The following is a 19,306-nucleotide window of genomic DNA, read 5'->3' on the forward strand; positions in this document are numbered from 1 at the left end:
ATTGTTCTATCGTTTCAGATTGATCTATGATGTAAACATTGTACCATGGGCCACAGATTTATTTGTTACAATAAAGTTGAAATATAAAAAGAGAACCTAAGGCATTAAAGGCAACACAGGTCATGCCACACGCTATCCAAGCATCTACTATTTCCATTCGGGAATCTAAATTAAACATTGTACAATGAATTTTTGCAGTGTGAATGCTGGAAATTATTCGAACATCAGGAAGTACCCATAAAGTGGTGAAATGCCACAGGCTCACGGATGTCCTCTGCTGAGACTCTTTAAGATAAATGTATGCTAGGAAAATAAATGTTGGGTCAAGCAGCCGGGCTAATCTAACTGATGGGAGATGGAGGTCACTAAAAACACTCGAACGTTTAAGATGTCTGAGCCACCTTTCGACCATAGCATATAAGCATAACAAAATCCTTGGCTGAGCTGCCAACAGATGTCTTTACTCTTTCTGATGTAGGTGCTGTCTGCAACCACAAATCTATCAAGTTATGCATCCGCAAGTTGGGAAGGATTGGCTGACCCTGCAAAGTAATCTCCACCTGTGTGAAACTCAAATAATCAGCAAAATTTGACTTCACATGCGCGCGCGCAACAAAATAATAACCTCAGTTTTTTTAAGATCCATATTAACTGTTCAGAGAGTGAGAAAAATATATATAATTATATGAATTTATTTTCTTAGGAAGGGTTCAAAGATGAACTTACCTCAGCTTCGCTTTTAAGATCCAGTTTTTGCACAAGGTACTTCTTGATAAACGAAACTGGTAGATTGACATCCCTATGACAGCAACAAACAAGGTAGACATATTAAAAATAGAAAATGAATATCTTAGCTTGCAGAAGTCTGTCCAATAAAGTCAAAAACATGATAATGAAGTAGTTTTATTTAATTTATCATCACTTAACTTTTGATCTCTGCCTAAGACTTCTTCTCTCTCTTTTTCTTTTATTTTTTGGTTTGGGCAGGAGGAAGTCCTAGAAATGGAACCATGCACACCCACCCCCTAAAAAAAAAAAAAAAAGTTTGCCTATATCAAATGATCAAAGTACTTGACTGTTGATATTATTTGAGTATGGATGTCCCATGGAAATAACATGGCTTCATTATGTGTTGAAAAGTATTCAAAGGCGTAACTTTATCTTCTATAATGGAGCCAGGCAATGCCAAGGAGCCACGGACATGATCTTGTTCAAGTTTATAGAATAAGATACAAGTAGGTCAGAATCTGAAGCTAGCCATTGCATTTAAGAAAAAGAAGGGGTTCCAGTATCACCAGCCTCACTCTATGAAGTAGAGAGGAACCTTAACTCTTTTTATCCTTGCTATCCTAGTGAAATTAGTAACTCTCTTACCCTCTCTCTCTCTCTCTCTCTCTCACACACACACACACACACACACACAACACACACATCCTCCCTTAACCATTTTAGAGTAATTTCTACCTCTATGTTCTTATCTTCACATTTCCTCTGAAATTGTAGAACGGGCTTGTAACTATAGATCACTGTATCTTTGGAGATTAATGACGAGGGAATTGAGTTCATGTATATTAATGGTCTTAACTACATTTACTTGATATCACAAATTAGGCCTCGTAAATTCCTTTTCATTATGGCGGAATGCAGAATGAACCTTAAAGAGAGGGTCATCCCTACTCTTAAATTTCCTAGGTAAACTTAGCTACTTGGCCACATATAGGGAAGATGATCTTGGCTTAATGCAATCTACACCACCATCTGTGCTGATAGAACATTGGCACATTTACATATATTTAAAGAGATTCCAGAAACCTCTTTGGCTGAAACAGTGTCCAACTAGTTGAATTATACTCCACACGTGCACAATTCACCTAGTGAGGCACCACTACCATGACCCGGACTCCAAAGCACATCAAGCAAAACATGAAATTCTAATGTTTGAAATATACTGATAGAGCTATAGGAATCCCACTAAAATTGAAAAACGTGGTGCAAATAGTCATACTAAGGGCAAGTGATTTCTTTGAGAAATAAATAAAGAGATCAGAAAACAACAGCACAACTGTACAAGATGCAGGACGTGCTGGTGCTGAGGGAACTCACTTTATCATCAAGTATCTAGAAGGTATCTGTGGCAAGGGTGCATCTCCTTCCCTAAAACCAATAGTCATTAATAAAGATAATTAATATGCAAGGCAATGAATATATATATAATATTACGATTTGAAGTTCTAGGGAACAAGTAGACTCTCACTGGTCTTCAGAAGCAACTAATGTGAACCAAATTGGAGTAACTCTTCTCTCACATTTACTGCTTGCAGCATCAACCACAGCTTGCCCTGAAATATTCAGTCCCTCAGAAGCAACCGCTTTTTTTCGTCGACCCCCACGCATCTTTCTAGGTTTTACTGAACCAGATGGTACAGGAGCTAACCAATTTTCATCATCATGGAATTTTTTGTTCCCACGTTCCTTAACTTTGGCTTTAGGCACATGTGCTTCATCATCACTGATGGGGGATGGTGCTGATTGGGCAACAGACCCTTGTGAATTGGACTTATTAAGCTTTGTTATGCCTGCAGCTTCTACCAGGCGAGTTAAGGGTTTCCAAAGATCATTCATCCCATCCAAAGGTTCAGTTCTATGCTCTGAACCTTTATTAGGCATGTGTTGATCGGAGGTTTCAGCCGCATAAGAATTCTGCAGCATTACAAAATTAAGCAATGACTGTTACTAACTAAAGCAAAGGTATAGTTAATTTCCTTTAAAAAAAAATGTATAATTAATTTCAAAATTCAGGCTGAAAAATAAAAACATCAACTTTTTATTTACATATATAAACAAGTTAATAGGGAGAATAAATAAAAAAAAAGCGATGCAAACTGTTTACCTGCTTTTGATTTCTCAACATCTTGCTTAGATTCACAGGAGAACTTGAGCTTTCTGGCTGATCTTCTACCTTCTTACCTGGCTCCTCGATGGAAAAAGTGGATTCTCGTGAAGCAGAAGCCCTTCTTGCAACAGGTTTTCTTCTTCTAGTCATTACAGTCTGGCTTGAAATATTAGGTGTATTAACCAAGGAAGAGAGAGACCTCTCCTTTCTTCTAGCAGGCAATGTAACAGAGGGCACAGCTTCAGGTTCCTTAGCCTCTCTTTTTGTAGAAGAGAAAATCTTGGCCCTAATATCTTGCAAAATGTGATCTGCCCTGCAGGTTAGCAAAAAAAAGAGGACAGTTTGATAAACATAGAACTCTGTTCCAGTCAAATGCATGATTTCACTTTCTTTCCTTAGTTTCCCTTTGAATTGGGTAATGAGAAGTAAATCACATGCAAATGTGATGGTAATGGTAAATTGGTATGAAAAGATGTTAAACACTGAACAACAGGTCAATAATAATATTTTTACCTGCCCTTTCATATCATCTTATGTAGAAATCCAGGCAGACAAAACAGAAGTTATGGCTTAAAATTTTTAATGATGGCTTAATGCCATGTGAAACCTTACCAGTTCTTTCCAAGCTTTATATGAAAATTATACCACAATGTCAAATAATGACCAAAATAAACTTAAAATTTCAATAACGACCAAGAGATGCTGTGATTTTTCAAACAAATGACACAAGAAGGTTCATGCTACTTTTGGGTTACAAACCCAAAAAGTAACTGCTACAATCCAGTAACCTTAATGATCCTAAAACTAGGAAAGCAATACCAACAAATGATTCAAGTAACAAGAGATCAACCATTGGTTGTCCACATGAATTTGAAAGGTGGTTATTTTCTACAGAATTTATCTTGGGAAACAAATTTATATCTCCTGATCAAGAATATGTCATCTAAAGCACAAGGATCAAAATCAACCCTTAAACATAATGTATCAAGAAAAAAAAAAAAAAAGAAAGAAAAAAAATCCGTAGAACCGCGCATCATTCGACTCAAAATGCTCCATTACATAAACAAGAAATATACTATTTCGTTGCACCATTAAACCTAATAGAGATAAAATAACATTCCAGAACCCGACTTTCATTTTTGGTCAGGCCAATCCCTTACGTTTAGTCTAAACTAACCCTGTGGATACACGCGATCACCTACAAACCAAGTGCATAGAGTAAAACTGGGGAGAGTTGAACCTGAGAGTTCCGGTTCTTTGTCTGTCACCTTAGCTTACTCATCTATCCGTGCAGGTTGGAGCCTTGATGCTCTAAACTAAAAAAAGAAAAAAAGTAAAAAAAAAAAAAAAAAAAAAAAAAAAAGGGATCCCTGGAACACCCATTTTATGCTTCATTTTCAATAACTTCAACTACTTATCTTATTTTGGTTGAATAAATGCAAAAAATGATCAAAAGCAATCATATCATCCTAGTATATCATTGGCCTGAATAATCTACAACAATAAGTTATGGCAGTGCTAAATTTCCATCTCTGCATCTGAAAAATCAAATATCATGACTACAAACCACCACATCATTCGATTTACAAAGAACTGGAAGAATGAAATATTAAAAGGAAGTCTTGGATTAGACAAGAGTCTCTATGCTCATTAAAACAGAGAATCTTGGGAACAATGATATTCTTCCAAATCTAAACGTGTAGTCAATTCACTACCAGAGTCCACAAAATGCAAAATGATAGATCTACTAGACAATTCATCATCTATATTGTGAACATACTTTTTGTGATCCATGTGAAATGCCAATGATTGCTCGCTAATAATTGTGAGTATGTGTATGCATGTATCACGTGTTGTCCTTTGGTAGCATATGATTAAGCCAAAATTGAAAGAGCAAGATAAAATGTGTTGAGAACAAAACAAAAGTAGTAGAGTCACAACATCAGATACCTGAGCTTCTCCAGTGGAGCACAACCGAGATCTATATCACACACTGGGCAGCTATTTAACTCATCTTCTGTAATTTTGTTGTATATGCACTTCCTGCAAACTATTATGAAAATCAAAAGAATCAAAATATCAGATATTAATCGCTTGTCGTTAGTGTGAATGACATGCTCACAATTGATAGATCTTTGATGCTCTGCTTACCCAACTCAAAGTGTACATGAAATTCAAGAAAAACCCAAGTCCATGAGGGGTAACTGATTGAAAAATTGGGACATCTTATAGAGCACATCTCCAAGAAATTTGGGGAATTTAACAAACATGTATTCTTGTGTGTCACCAGTCCTGAGTGCACAACAAAAACTGACCAAGGCATTGGAAGCACTCCACAAACACAGGTAACATGCATCCATGCAGTATATTCTAGAAAACCCCAAAACTGGTTCAATGAAGTTTGTCACAATATTTAGTACAAATTCTCATGTTCAAGCAAAATACATGTACCGACTCTATCTCTAAGTCAAGTCAATAAATTAAAGCTTTTCTTCCAAATAAAGTAACAACAGAATTGAACAATAAATTCCTTTTAACACATAAATATCTTTCAAATTATCAAAAATTCTTTCTTGACTACCATAGTTTTTTCATTGCAACTCTAACTTCACTTACAAACAAGATAGAACAGTAATCTAGCTATTCTTATTGATCTATTCATGTTTATAGCTTAGTATCAACCAATCATTTGACGACGAACTGATATATATAATAGTAATGCAAAAAAAGGTATACCCAGACCAAAAAATGCAAAATGAAGCATACCAAAATATTAAAACATGAATTGATCGATCAAAGTGAACGTAAACTGATCAGAACCCAGATCATAAGATGTGAAAGCAAAGTAAATGAGATAAAAATTAAGAAGCACAAATATATAGGAGGGATCAAACAGATGCATATATATATAAAGAGAGAGGGGGGCTCACAAGTGTGAAGACATTCAGTGATGGAGGTGGCATCTCTGAAGAACTTATTGCAGATAGGACATGTCATGCATGCTGCGATCTTCTCACTCCGGACTTTCACAACCTGGCTACTGCTCGTCATCATAAACACCTATCTCTCTGCATATATATATGTGTATATATATATCACAAAACCTGACAGCTTCTTATGGACGTACCAAGACCAACATGAGATTGCATGCCACCTAAAAATACACGCAGCAAAATCAAGAGATTTTTCGTCATTCCTCACGAGAAAGCACGAAAATCACCATGTAAATTGTAAGCCCAAATGACCCAAAACACAGAAAGGAAAAGGAACAAGAACAAGAACATGCCCTTTCTCTCTATTGATACAATCTTTCTCTCTCTATATATATATCTATCGATTTAGAGAGAGAGGGAGGGCGGGTTTTGAGGTGTGATTCGAAGATGGGTTTGGATTATTGGAAGAGAACTGACGTGGGTTTTGCTGAATTCGGACAATGGAGGCTTGGGATGATGATAGACTCTGATGATCTGATCGAGGTGTTTTCACCATCAACTATGTGTTACGAACGAGACCGAGTTCGAGACATATATATATATATATATATAAATAAAAATAAACACATAATATATGAATTTACATACAGTTCACACATATATATAAAAGAAGGGAATTGGAGATAAAATACGCTGGTGGTGGTATAACAATTAACCTGCGCACCCAATTGACACGAGTGCGAGTGGGGCTGCTACTGTTTGATGAGTGCACTCCGGCGCACACGGTCTGGCGAAGGAGAGCATCACCCACCGGCGCATTTTAGAGAAGAGCGGATGGAGATGATGTGGGGTTCACATGAAGATTGTGATGAAGAATCTTTAATAAGTGAAGCGTGTTTGATTGTGCCAAGTGGCATGTGGGTCCACCTTGGGTTGTTAACACGTGGAGCCCATCACTGACGTTGGATCTTTCGTAACTTTAGGATACTCTTTACAATACATTACAAGTGCTTACTCGCAAACTGCACATATCAATTAAATTAATTTACCTCTTAATTCATCGACGTTAAAGTGTACTTACTCGCAAACTACACATATCAATTAAACTAACCCATGACTAAATCCACCAATGGCGTTAGGTTCCCTAACTTTAGAGTATATTTTACTAGATAAATTATTTGTACTTACTCTCAAATTGCGTGTGTAAGTTAAACTTTAATTTACGGATGAAATACACTTTTACTGTATAAATTATTTGTACTCGCAAAATGTGTCAGTTAAACTACGTATTACTTAGTTCCCTACAGCACGTGTTAGATAAACTACGTATCACTTAATTCACTAATGACTTTCCTAACTTTAAAACACACTAAACCAAATAAATTATTTGTACTTACTCACAAATTGTACGTGTCAATTAAACTACGTATCACTTAATTCACTCATGAGGTTAAGTTCTCTAACTTTAAAACACATTTTACAGCCTAAATTATTTGTACTTACTCGCAAATTGCACGTGTCAGTTAAACTAACGCATCACTTAATCCACCAATGATGTTAGATTTCTTAACTTTAAGGTACACTTTACTAGATAAATTATTTGAACTTACTCAAATTGCACGTATTAGTTAAACCAACCTATTTATAAGTTAAGGAACATATTCTTGTATTTTGTAAGAGTCAAAACTAAGGCTTTCTTGTAAAAATTCGTCTCAAATTAACCTCTTATTAGACTACTTGTGTGAATAACAAAAAATTTGCAATATTTTTTTTATACGTTGTAAATTTGCAACAATAGTCATAAATTCATAATACTAACCATCCTCTTATTTAATGGCTACACTATTTAATCTTATTAAAAAATTTATCTCAAAATAATCATAAAAATTAAGATTTTTTTTTTTTTTTTTTTTTTCATGAATCCCATGATATCTCATAATTCATTATATGAAGCTAATCACAATTTTTTTTTTCCTTCTTTTATGCTTCGTTTGATTTGCCGCAAAATATATTTTTTAGAAAAAAAATTTCGTAAATTTTTTTTATTTTTTGGTGTCTGAAAAAAATTTTAGGTCGAAGTTAAGGTCGAATCTCTTGGACGAGACATGTAAAATAATTTGTTGAAAATTAATGAAAAACTTATTTATGTTAAATTATAATATTTTTCTTAGTAAATATTTTACAATAATAAAATACCAAAAAAAATTAAAAAAAATTTATTTTACATCCAAACAAGCATAGCCTTAATATTTTAGACACCTATGCATGCCCATTCAAATATACAAGAAACTTGCCACAATTATTCAAAGTAAAATATGGAGTACGTTGTGAGTTTGGAAGACGCAAGTGAGGCAGCACAAAAGCCAAGCAAGGGTGGCCAGCTGCTAACATGCAGCTTTTAGTTTATTTACGACAGCTGGCGAATATGATGTGTTACATTACAATTTATGATATGTCACCAGTCAGTGTCCATGTCGTTGAATGGCCTATTTGGGGGAAATTCAACAGGCATAATAATTACTCTAAGGTGTCCTCATTTTAGTTCTCATTGGACCTTCAGAGACTATTTTTCTTTCTCATTTTCATATCCATACATGAAGGCTGAAATTCTAGGCTCTAGCTTACTTGGTGGGACCATAGAATATCTATACATGTATCTATGCTGAATTTGGAATCCAAATGTCGAGTGGGGTAAAATTTAACAATTCACATTTTTAGTGTGTCAACAATTAACATTATTTATGCAGTAACTATAACTATAACTATTTTATGGAGACTCCTCTATTGGGTGCACTACACATTTGTACTCAACTCTCAGCCTCAGTTTTAAGAACCACCAAGGAATACCACTTGGACCAAGTACTAAGAGGCTGCTGAATGTAACAATTTGGTGTCAACACTATCTCAAATCCCATATTTACTAAATGGATTGCATTTTCATGTCTGCGTGCAAGAATTTATTGTTCAGTTCTATGTGTTCAAAAAGCAAGAATTTCTTGTGCTGTTCAATGTGTTCAAAAAGCACCGTGTTCGTGAAATATTCAAGGCCAGTTCACCGTGTTCGTGAAATATTCAAGGCCAGTTATTCTTGAACTCTCGATCTAGGTGAAGAAGTATCATTAGGTTATAGCTTTCGATGGTATCACTGAGGACTCCCAAGCACACGAATTTTCTATAAATAGAAATATAAAATGGAAGGCTTGTTATTCAACAGTAGAACAGCGGGACTCTTTGGAGGCAATGATATGGTTAATAAAACCCACCACCAAAGAACTTTGTATCTATGCTTCACATCAAACAACTCTAGTACAAAAAGCAATGAATAATAGGGGGTACACTTTGTATCTATGCTTCACATCAAACAACTCTAGTACAAAGAGCAATGAATAATAGGGGGTACACCATATTTCCAAAAAATGAATTTTGATATTAAGGAGAACAATGCAATTAGTGTAATATATTAAAATCTCTAATTCTCTATCCAATCCTGCACCCTAGACAACAGGGTTCAAACACCGATCATGATCTTTTAGAGGAGTTCATTAAATGTTATTTCGGGATCGACTTCAATTACCAATAATTACAAGTATAACGTATAAATGAGCATCGAGAGCAAGAGGATGACAAAAAAAAAAAAAAAAAAAAAAAAAAAAATTATAATTTTACAATTAGCTCTGTAGTTACCCAAAATGGGTTAACCAGGTTTTAAAATTTTTATAGTCTTTGGATCTTGATCAATAGTTGTTTTTTTCTCTCCATTCTGAAATTCCAGGGAGGGAGACTGAACTCAACCAGTTATGAAAGATTCAGTGACCTCTTATGAGACATTCAGCAACCTCAATTCGTTTATGAAAATAAAAATAAAAATGTGCCAGAGTTCAATCTCGTTCTCCTGACAGGACCTACTTCGTCATGAATTTTAAGATCCAACAAGACCCTTGTAGCGAGCATAGGAGACAATAAGTATGAAAAGGATGGAACAGGATATCCCTGCGACAATGACCACCTGGTAATATCAAAAGACAAGTTCGTTACATTTAGTGTGAACTAATAATTTGATCAGAGTCACAGTCAAAATTCCAAGCTCAAGTTCCACACGTACCCATTTAAACATGTATCCATGATTGTCATTCCAAGTATATGGTATGTTCATACCGAAAATTCCAGCCACCAAAGAATAGATGGACAAACTGACAGTTCCTGAACTAAGAAAAAGCTCCAACTGCACCAAGACAAGAAGGGGAGAGCAAATCCATAATATCAATAAAAGCTTCCAACACAAACTTCAAGTGATCTAAAAAACAAACAAAGAAGAAGGCAGAAAGTAAATGTCGACGTCTACAGAACCTGAATCAGTTGATTACGATGATTGTCAAGCTGTAAAAGGGATGGAGAGACACATTTAGATCACATGATTCTTTTTATACCCAACAAAGAAACCATATAATTTGAGTATAATGCTTCAATTTTCAAGTTTATTACCTGAATGTTAATATAATCCTCTGTGTCATCAATATATTCACGTAGCTGCAAAATTTTAACTGGAAGATTAGTCAAGAGTTTGATTATGCAATAAATGATTCTCTTTCAGAGACTGTTACATAAATAGAGAGTTTGATAATGACACGTGAAGAATGCTATAAGCTTTCTTTCAAAAATTCAACTAAATTAGTAGGACCTCCTATACGCAAATTTAAAGTGAGAATTAAATGGACCACTCAACTATGAAGGGAAACCCAAATATGGCCCCCTTCTTTAGGACAACATCCAACACCATCATAACCACAATGAGAGGAAAAAATAAAATAATGCGCCTTATCTCACCCATTAAAACTCCTAAAAAAGAATGATACATACATTAAAGAACATGGGTCCAACACACTCATCTATGTGAACTACATTTTTCTCAAGCAACATCCAAAAGAACCATAGTAGGAACTAGGAACTCTGCATATCAGATTTAACCAATTATCGCAGTATTTCTCTCTTCCCAAACTGCTATAAGAAATTGTCAAATAATTGAATGGAACTTGATATTCATATTCTGTAGAGTCTATTGTTCTTCAACAACTTGAAGAATCCCTTGTCAGTTTATCATTTTAAATTCAGTTAGAATTCATATGTTTAACAGTGCTTCACTAATCTAATCTTCAACAAAACTAAAAAGAGCAACTACATAGATCTCGTGTCAGTTTATGATTTTAAAATTGAGTTACATATTTCATATTGTCATAATACCTCTTCACTAATCAACAAAAATAAAATAACACCTATGTCGGTAGAATTTTTTACAAGATCATTTAACTTTGGCCTCTGCTTGCTTATTTTATAATAACTAAACACCAATAATACAAACATCCATAGTAATATTACACATTCAAACATATCTGAATTCGTTTTAGTACTCAAAGTGCACATTCCTTGTAGCTTCTTATAAAGAATATATACTGATAAGCATGACAAATTCAAAAAATTCAGCAACACCTACCGTAGTTAATTTGTTCAAGGTTCCATCAATTTGCATAAAGTAAGCCTGCAAAATAAACAACCTCTCTTAAGATATTATTCTGAGATGACATGACAAACACAAAGTAGACAAATATTATTGCCAATTATATTATTACCTCAAGTAACATTTCAAGCTCTTCAACATCATTCTCATCTCCACGAACTGTTACCACACTTGCCCTACTTGCTTTGGATATCTTCGAGCCTATGGTAGGCGAGGAAGGAAAACAAATGGGCGGACCCGAGCCACTTACAGGTGAAAGTGCTCCAGTCATCTTTCTTGACAAGTAAAGATCAGCCATATCGTCATCATCATCCAGAAGTTGTTCAAGCTCATCCCTCACCTGCAATCACCTAAAATTTTGAGAGCAGAATAATAAAAGGGCCCAACACCAGAATAATAATCTCTTAAAATTTTGAACAACAAATAAACAAAATCGCTTAAATCTATAGACAATATTAATTAAAAAGAATGGCTTCCACGACAATGCAAGTGATATCAGAAAAACAAACAATAATAATCTGAAGAATAACTCGCTTAGATATTTGATAAGAACATGCACCCCACAATTCTCAGTTTGATCTTTAAACATGTATCAGCACAAACCAAGTTCTATGTTTGCCCGTTTGCTTGTTTGCACCATCATCTATCTTTCAGAAGTGCCCAAGAAGCATATATCTAAATGTGCCTCTCTTTTTTCTCCCAAAAACATTGCAAGGTCCAGCAAGACTAATCCAATGTGTCATTACCCTTAAGAGTGTCCAACCATCTTAAAGCAGAGAAGAAACTAAGATTACGATCACATGTTTTCTAATTTGTTCAGTCCGTACAAAACCACGAAATGAAGATTTGATGGGGGCATAGAAAGTTATATTTGCTAGCTACTAAGTGGGAAAAAAAATAATGGCTAGTTTTGCCCAACTCGTGTCAACCAACATCTGATGGAGATCTAAGTCATCAGAAAATGAACTGTTTCTTCATGTTCTATTTTTCAGAATGCAAGCGCCAAGGCTGCATATTGAAAGAGCTCATCTTCATATACAAATTGGCCAAATTTTTTTTTTTTTTTTTGGAAATTGGTAATCCAATATTCACTTAATGGAGATGACATAGGTTGATGAGAACAGAAATACTTTTGTCTGCGAAATAAAAGGAAATAAGTACTGGAGTATCATTTCCTGGGAAATGCTTGCACGCTCCATTGCTTTCTACCCAACCACAAAGAGAGAGAGAGAGAGAGCAATAAATGGTCCCTCATTTCCAAAATTTGAAATTCTGTGCAGCAAACCTCCTTTATAAATCATATAGCTTATGCAGCTAATGCCAAAGAAAATCAATTTCAGATCTTTAGACATGAAATCTTGGCAGTTTGGTCTCTTCTTCAGATTCTACAGAAGTCCAAGGTCTGTATGTTCCTCGTTGCAACATGGTCTGAAGTCTAATGTTTGAAGAATTTGGTTTGAGTTACCATCAAATGCTAGGTAGCACGGACACGGGTACGATACGACATGGACACTGCAATACGTCAATTCTCAAAAAAATCGGACACGGACAAGGCAAGGATGCGGCAATAAAATAATAATATAATTTTATTATATATAAAAAATTATTCATAAACCCATTTAAATTTAAGCCAGTTAATATTTCATATTTAAATATATATATATATATATATACACACACACAATGGCCCATCATATAAGCCCATGCGCCCAAATTTGTACAAATCTTACATCCAAAAGGGATAGGGTTAGCCTTGTGACCAAACAAGTGGTCACATAAGATAAGATTGCAGTACAAATCTTATCACTTGCAGTATAAATCTTATCGCGGCCCTCTATTTTCATCTCATTTTCCGGGTTTTCTCTGTCTTCAGCTTCTTTCATCTTTTTTTGTTTATATTCTCCTCTGCCCAAACTTTCAGATCGGAGAAAGCTGGTATAGAAGAACACGATACTGGCAAATAGATCTGTACATTTATTTGTATTGTATCAATTTATACTTTATTTCATTTAACAAACTTTTTTTCTGTCTATTATATAGAGATGAATATATACACATCTATGTAGATATAATGATATATTGATATATCATCTTCTCCTCTTCTTGCTTTTTTCAAAAAAATCTAAAAGATCCGGTTGCCGTGTCCTATCCCGTGTCGCTGGCGTGTCGCCGATGTATCCTCTGCCATTTTTAACAAAATAAAAACAGGACACGGTTATAAGGTGGCGGACACGTGTCCGGCCCTTCGACACGCGTGTCCGTGTCCGACACGGGTACGTTAAATGCTCAGTGCGTGTCCGTACTTCATGGATCAAATGAGACCAAAAAAAGGAAAAAGAGGTCAAAGACCTCCACAACAAGTGGATGAGCATTGTATTCGTCAAACTCCAAAAAGGGGCCCCTGATTCATTTTTCTTCAACCAGAAAAAAAATAGAAACAAAGAAAAGTAGTACAAAAGGTTGATGAGCATTGTATTCGTCAAACTCCAAAAAGGGCCTACTGATTCATTTTTCTTCAACCAGAAGAAAAATAGAAATAAAGAAAAGTAATACAGGTAAATGAAATGACCCTATAGATTTAAAATTAAACCATTTAAAGTAGACTTTACATTTAAAACTGTCATTTAAAGTAGACTTACCAAAAAAAGTTTGTGTTAAGTCATTTAAAACTGTCATAATATGAATAATATACATGTTACTTTTTTATAGAACTGGAAAGTCTCAGTTACATCTTATTCATCAGCAGAGCAAAGGCTAGCTTGCAACATTACAAAAAGGAAAATTCCAATATGCCACCAAAAAAACAGCCAAAATCATTCTGTATTGATTCTAATTATATTGGTCAAGGACTCAAGCTCAATAGGTGAAATAAAGTAATAAATAAATTAAGAACATGTAAATTTGGCATCATCGAAAATGAGGATTTTGATGATACAAAAATTTACACACCAAAACGGAAGAACTTGTACCTTTTGAACACGAGCAGTCAACCTCGTCATTGCACTTTTCAATTTACGAACCCGATCCAAGTTACGGCTACTAATCTGCAAATATCAGTGCTTAGAAAAAAGTAGAAACTAAGAAAACTATAAAAAGCTCAGAACAGTGTGGAAAGCAAGCAGGAGCAATAATGATGAAAGAAGAATGAAAGCATCATCCGCGGGGAGAGAGAGAGAGAGAGAACATAAAGATATTAGTTTGCTGCATCTAGAAACAGTGGCCAACTAAATTGAATGACAATTTTGCCGCTAAAATCAATACAAAAAGAATAAAAAAGAAGAGAGAGAATACGGTTGCAAGAAACAACATGCTTGTGGAGGAGGGATGTAGGTCTGAGGTTATACACATCACTCAAAGGCATAAAAGACCTGAACTCAACCTAAAATTTTCAAATTATTTGTGACGACCTCTGTGGGCGGGTGTGATGTGGGCAGGTATGAGACATTGGATGAGCTACCACACTAGCAGGGTGTCACGATCCCACATCGCCTATGTAGGTTCAACACCCATCTATGACACAACGCGTTTTAAAGCTGTGATGGCCGTGAACCCATCAGAACTCCAACTTTTGGCATGCTTGCTCTGGAGTAGCACCAAGATGGGTGACCTCCTGGGAAGTCTCTGGTCCGGGGGAGCCAAAAGTGGACAATATTGTGTCTGGGTATGGTGAGGGTGGTTACATTGTGTCCAAATGGAAAGTTAAAAATTAGAGGTACATTTAGGTCATCTTAATGATGCAAGAGATGATCTAAGATACAGCAAAAGACCTCAGTAATAGTACTTCTTCATTATGCAGTATGCACAGCATTTAACAGACATAGGCTACAATCACAGAATCTGCAAAAGGAGGTTGGAACTTCTATCAACCAAGTCAGTCACCAAAACTCACATGTTTCGGTCACATGGGGTTTCTTTGAGATCTGGTTGATAGATAGCATGGCATCTCTTTGGGTACAAAGTTCACGAGCACAGAAAATCTGTCATAAGACAGTAGGTTGACAGCTTCCGTAAAAAAAGCAGTAAGTTGATAGTTATATTGCCTTGCATATATGGGCCTAAAGAGTAATGGATAAATATAGACAAAATCTAAGTCCTTTGTCCACGGACAACGGATTTACTTCCAAACCAATAATTCAGCTTGTAGTCCCTCCAATTGACACACACACACACACACACAAAAGAATCCTCCGAACACACAAACAACCACGCACCTCTAACAGCGACAATTTAAGAAATATGAACCCGGAGCTGAAGAGCAAAAATGCGGATTACTTCTAATAAAAAGTTCTAGCATAACGGAAAAATTTACCTACTATGTATCTAAACTTATGTCCCAATATTTGCAACCTTGGATTTTACAACACTATAAGCTAAATGTCAAGTAGAATGTGCAATTTCTAAATTCTACCATTTGAAAAAAAATTATATACATAAATATACACAGAAAACATACAATTATAAATACATACATACATATATATACATACATATATATATATATATATATATATATATATATATATATATATATAGAGAGAGAGAGAGAGAGAGAGAGAGAGAGAGAGAGAGCTAGACTGTAATTATCTTAATCATCAAGAACAACAGATGTGTAAAATCTGCACCTTAGAGGTAAGCTCATCTAAAGCAGGATAAGCAGCAGTCTCCAATTCTGTTGTACGTGCAGCAAGAAAACTGCAGATGGCTTCCAAGGCAACCTCCAAGGCCCGGAATTCAAATGGAGATTCTACATTGCACAGAATAAAAATAATAAGACATCAAGCACAACCCAGAGGAAACAATTCGGAGAAAAAACCAGTTCCAATAAAACCAAAAGAAAAAACATCTTTGATTATTATAATTATCATTTTTTAAAACTTCAAGATCATAAAATCAACATATTTACCATCTTCTTCTCCAGCCTCAGGATCATGTTGTCCAACCAACTCCTTTCCATCTCCTTGACCATCTCGCATGGAATTTGCTGGGGGCAATCTCCTTCGGAGTTCCTCAACAACAGGAATAACATTATCATCCAATGGATCTCGAAGCAGCACCTATTCAACAATAAAATTAGAAGCACAATTTGCCAACCCCACTTATTGTCATGAGTATACACAACTACACAGAGGTTCAAGGAAACAAACTCATAGTGCCCAGAAACTGCAAAAAAAGAATCAACAGAAGTAACATAGAACTCCTCAAACCCAGGTGCTACTAAACAATAATATCAGCTTTAATCCAGAAATGGAAGTTCCACGCCTTTAAAACTTGTCATATTCTATATGTACCAAATTTACCATGAGAGACAAGGAGATTGAACCAAACCCTGTACTCCTGCTAGTAGCTTAAAAACAGGGTCATGAACACTAGAATAACTAGTATAATTGCCAAATAAAAAAGACAAAAAGAAAGCGAGAACAACTAGGCCAAGCAAGAACCGATGTTGGCTTCATCTAGTGTACCGCATATAGCTAAGTTCAACAAAGAAGTTATCACAAATACCCGGAAGTTTTCTTGTTCATGATTTTACTCAATTATATGAAAACTGATGTTCAAATATTGGTGTTGAGAAACAAAAGTGCACACTTCACATGGAAAAAATTTTCCTGATTTTTGTAAATTAATGAAAACTGATGTAAAGACCTTAAAATTAATTTTAAAAGAACACATGAAGTCAAGCAACGGGAAATTCTTGAAGAGCAGATGCCCAATCAGCATCCACCCATCCAGGTCAAAGCTATAGCCTTAGACTATGACTACACCCATGAGCTTAAACTCCAATTAGGACCAAAATTTGACTTCTTTCTCAATTCATACATACAGTTTAGGAGTGCAGTTGGAGGCAATAATACTTCAATTTTATTTACCAAAAAAAAAAAAAAAAAATTGAATTTATTATAAAAAAAATTTACATTTTCCAAAACTCTACACTTCTTTCATTAAAACCTTTCAACCAATTAAACAACCAATTGTAATGTAAAATTAAATAAAATAAAACACACTAAATCAATTATCAAATCGTTAAAATAAAAAAAAATAAAAATAAAAAGCTAGAGAACGATAACAATAAATACTCAAAAAAATAGAAACTAAAATATAAAGCTTACCTCGTCTGCAGTAATAATCGCTTTGATATGCTGAACACCCATCCATCCATATACACAATAAAGAACGCAATTAGGAAGAAACCCAATCAAACACGACTCTATACATGCATATACATAGATACATATATAAACAGAACACTCTAGGAATGACGAAATTAAAACCTCCAAATTGAGAACGATGGCCTTTTCGCGGCCCAATATAGTTGAAGGATAGGACAATAGGGGATCGAGAATGCGAAGATCGCGAGCGTGAATCTGAACGCGGTGCATAATAGCGTACTTGTCGACATCTAACATCGTTCCCTCGCCGCCGTAAGAGTCCATGAGAATCCAATTCCTCGACCCGGCCGCCTTCTTCTTCAAACCCGACTGCGGATCCGCCGGAACGATGTGACCGTCTCGACCCATTTCTAACCATCCCCAACCCAAAAATATATGTATGTTTGTATATGAATATGCATGTACATGTATCCCTATGTCAAACACAAGAATCCAATAGGGTTCTTCCGGAGAAGGTTTCACATGGAGATTACATGTCTACATAGATTTCGGAGAGAGAAAGCGGGGGAGAGAGAAACTGTCTTAATTCAAGTGTTACCATGTTTCTTTTTAAACCTGCGAAACTAGAGACGTACCAGCGTCGATTGCCTTTAAATAGTTGCAATTTAATCAAACTCGGGTGGGGATTATTTTAGGGTTTTTCATTTATTTCTTTTTCCTAGTACTAGCAATTTAACAATATTAATCTTATTTGATACTCTCCAAACACGGCACTTTTTATTAAATTAATAAAATATTTTATTATTTTTTTTTTTGGCAATAGGGGTGTGGGACTCTCACCCTTTAAACTGTAATTAGCATTTTATGATTTACTTTTTTTTAAGATGATAGTGGCGTTGTAATTTTTACGGTTTGTTTCTAACAAATTTCTTTTCAAATTTTAAATTGCAAAAGAAATTTTTTATTTTTTTCTCCAAAATTGAGAAATGAATTGAATAGTAACTAAAATGGAATTTTATTTGCACGTAAATTTTTCTTTTTAACTCTTTATACAAAAAAACTCAAACACTTACTTACTATTATGGAGACTTAAACTCTTTGCACGCAGAGAAAATAAGGTTAAATAACAAAAATCTTGATATTATCCCGATTTAAATAAGCTAAAATAAGCTGACTCCAAAAAAATACAAACTCCAGTAAAAGTCTTGAATACCCCCATCAATCAACACAAACCCGCTGATAGAAAATGAAATAACTTTTTTTTTTTTTTTTCGGTTAAAAAAAATGAAATAACATGCTTATGAGCCAAAAGAGCATATTGTAAGTGTGCGTCACTTTCACGTGCGATATCCACTCTCTTTGATTCCTTTTGGTAGACAACAATGTCTTTTTAAACGAACCTGGAACCAAAAACATATGGGGGCATATATGCTTCGATACTAAATGGAAAAAAAAAAAAGAAAAAAGAAGAGAAGTATATATGCTTTTTTTTGTATTTTTCTCATTTGCTCAAACTAAACCTGAGGAGAAGGAGAAGAAGAACTAAAAAGATACAAAAGGTCAAATTTGTCCTTTGAATATTTTATGTAGATGATTGCTTTCTGTTTTTTCATACATGATACACCATCACTTTCGATGTTGGGATCCTGTGCAATATTGTATTATATCCGATGATTTACAGTGCATATATGTGTTATTTGTTGCAAGCCGCACTCGTAATCTACTCTAGATAATTCGTCCATATATTTTTTTTTCTACTGAGAGGACGAAAGGTCCTTATCATGGCCAATTTGAAAATGAATTAGGTGAATCATAACTTGTAATGATAGCCCAGTTTATACTTATATATAAATTTTATTTT

The 19,306-nt window shown here is 35.0% G+C and overlaps 2 protein-coding genes across 2 annotated transcripts; both read right to left on the bottom strand.

Moving 5' to 3' along the window:
- Nucleotides 1-13: 13 nt before the first annotated feature.
- Nucleotides 14-6,395, bottom strand: LOC132275057 (E3 ubiquitin protein ligase DRIP2-like). The gene is made up of 7 exons (XM_059776436.1): nt 5,824-6,395; nt 4,844-4,943; nt 2,891-3,206; nt 2,255-2,700; nt 2,104-2,154; nt 727-799; nt 14-560 (listed from the first exon to the last, which is right to left on the bottom strand). Exons 1-7 carry the CDS (start codon nt 5,945-5,947, stop codon nt 384-386), a joined length of 1,287 nt encoding a protein of 428 aa, XP_059632419.1. The 5' UTR covers nt 5,948-6,395; the 3' UTR covers nt 14-383.
- Nucleotides 6,396-9,452: 3,057 nt separating this feature from the next.
- LOC132275058 (magnesium transporter MRS2-I-like) lies at nt 9,453-18,078 on the bottom strand. Its single transcript, XM_059776437.1, has 11 exons — nt 17,608-18,078; nt 17,446-17,475; nt 16,242-16,392; nt 15,961-16,082; nt 14,308-14,382; nt 11,451-11,678; nt 11,315-11,359; nt 10,309-10,353; nt 10,174-10,203; nt 9,929-10,048; nt 9,453-9,832 (listed from the first exon to the last, which is right to left on the bottom strand). Exons 1-11 carry the CDS (start codon nt 17,851-17,853, stop codon nt 9,746-9,748), a joined length of 1,179 nt encoding a protein of 392 aa, XP_059632420.1. The 5' UTR covers nt 17,854-18,078; the 3' UTR covers nt 9,453-9,745.
- Between the last annotated feature and the right edge of the window lie 1,228 nt (nt 18,079-19,306).

This window comes from Cornus florida, unplaced genomic scaffold, assembly GCF_030987335.1.
Source record: "Cornus florida cultivar Cherokee Brave unplaced genomic scaffold, ASM3098733v1 CherokeeBrave_3.0.0_Hap2_Chr09, whole genome shotgun sequence".
NCBI classification, from domain to species: domain Eukaryota; kingdom Viridiplantae; phylum Streptophyta; class Magnoliopsida; order Cornales; family Cornaceae; genus Cornus; species Cornus florida.

Coding starts and splice junctions, on each gene's coding strand:
- LOC132275057 (XM_059776436.1), bottom strand. CDS start 5,947: ATGATGACGAGCAGTAGCCAGGTTGTGAAAGTCCGGAGTGAGAAGATC. Junction 2,701..2,890: donor TGTTGAGAAATCAAAAGCAG/GTAAACAGTTTG, acceptor GTAATGCTGCAG/AATTCTTATGCGGCTGAAAC. Junction 2,155..2,254: donor TTAGTTGCTTCTGAAGACCA/GTGAGAGTCTAC, acceptor TATTGGTTTTAG/GGAAGGAGATGCACCCTTGC.
- LOC132275058 (XM_059776437.1), bottom strand. CDS start 17,853: ATGGGTCGAGACGGTCACATCGTTCCGGCGGATCCGCAGTCGGGTTTG. Junction 16,083..16,241: donor TGAGGCTGGAGAAGAAGATG/GTAAATATGTTG, acceptor TGTGCAATGTAG/AATCTCCATTTGAATTCCGG. Junction 11,360..11,450: donor AGCTTGAAATGTTACTTGAG/GTAATAATATAA, acceptor TTTATTTTGCAG/GCTTACTTTATGCAAATTGA.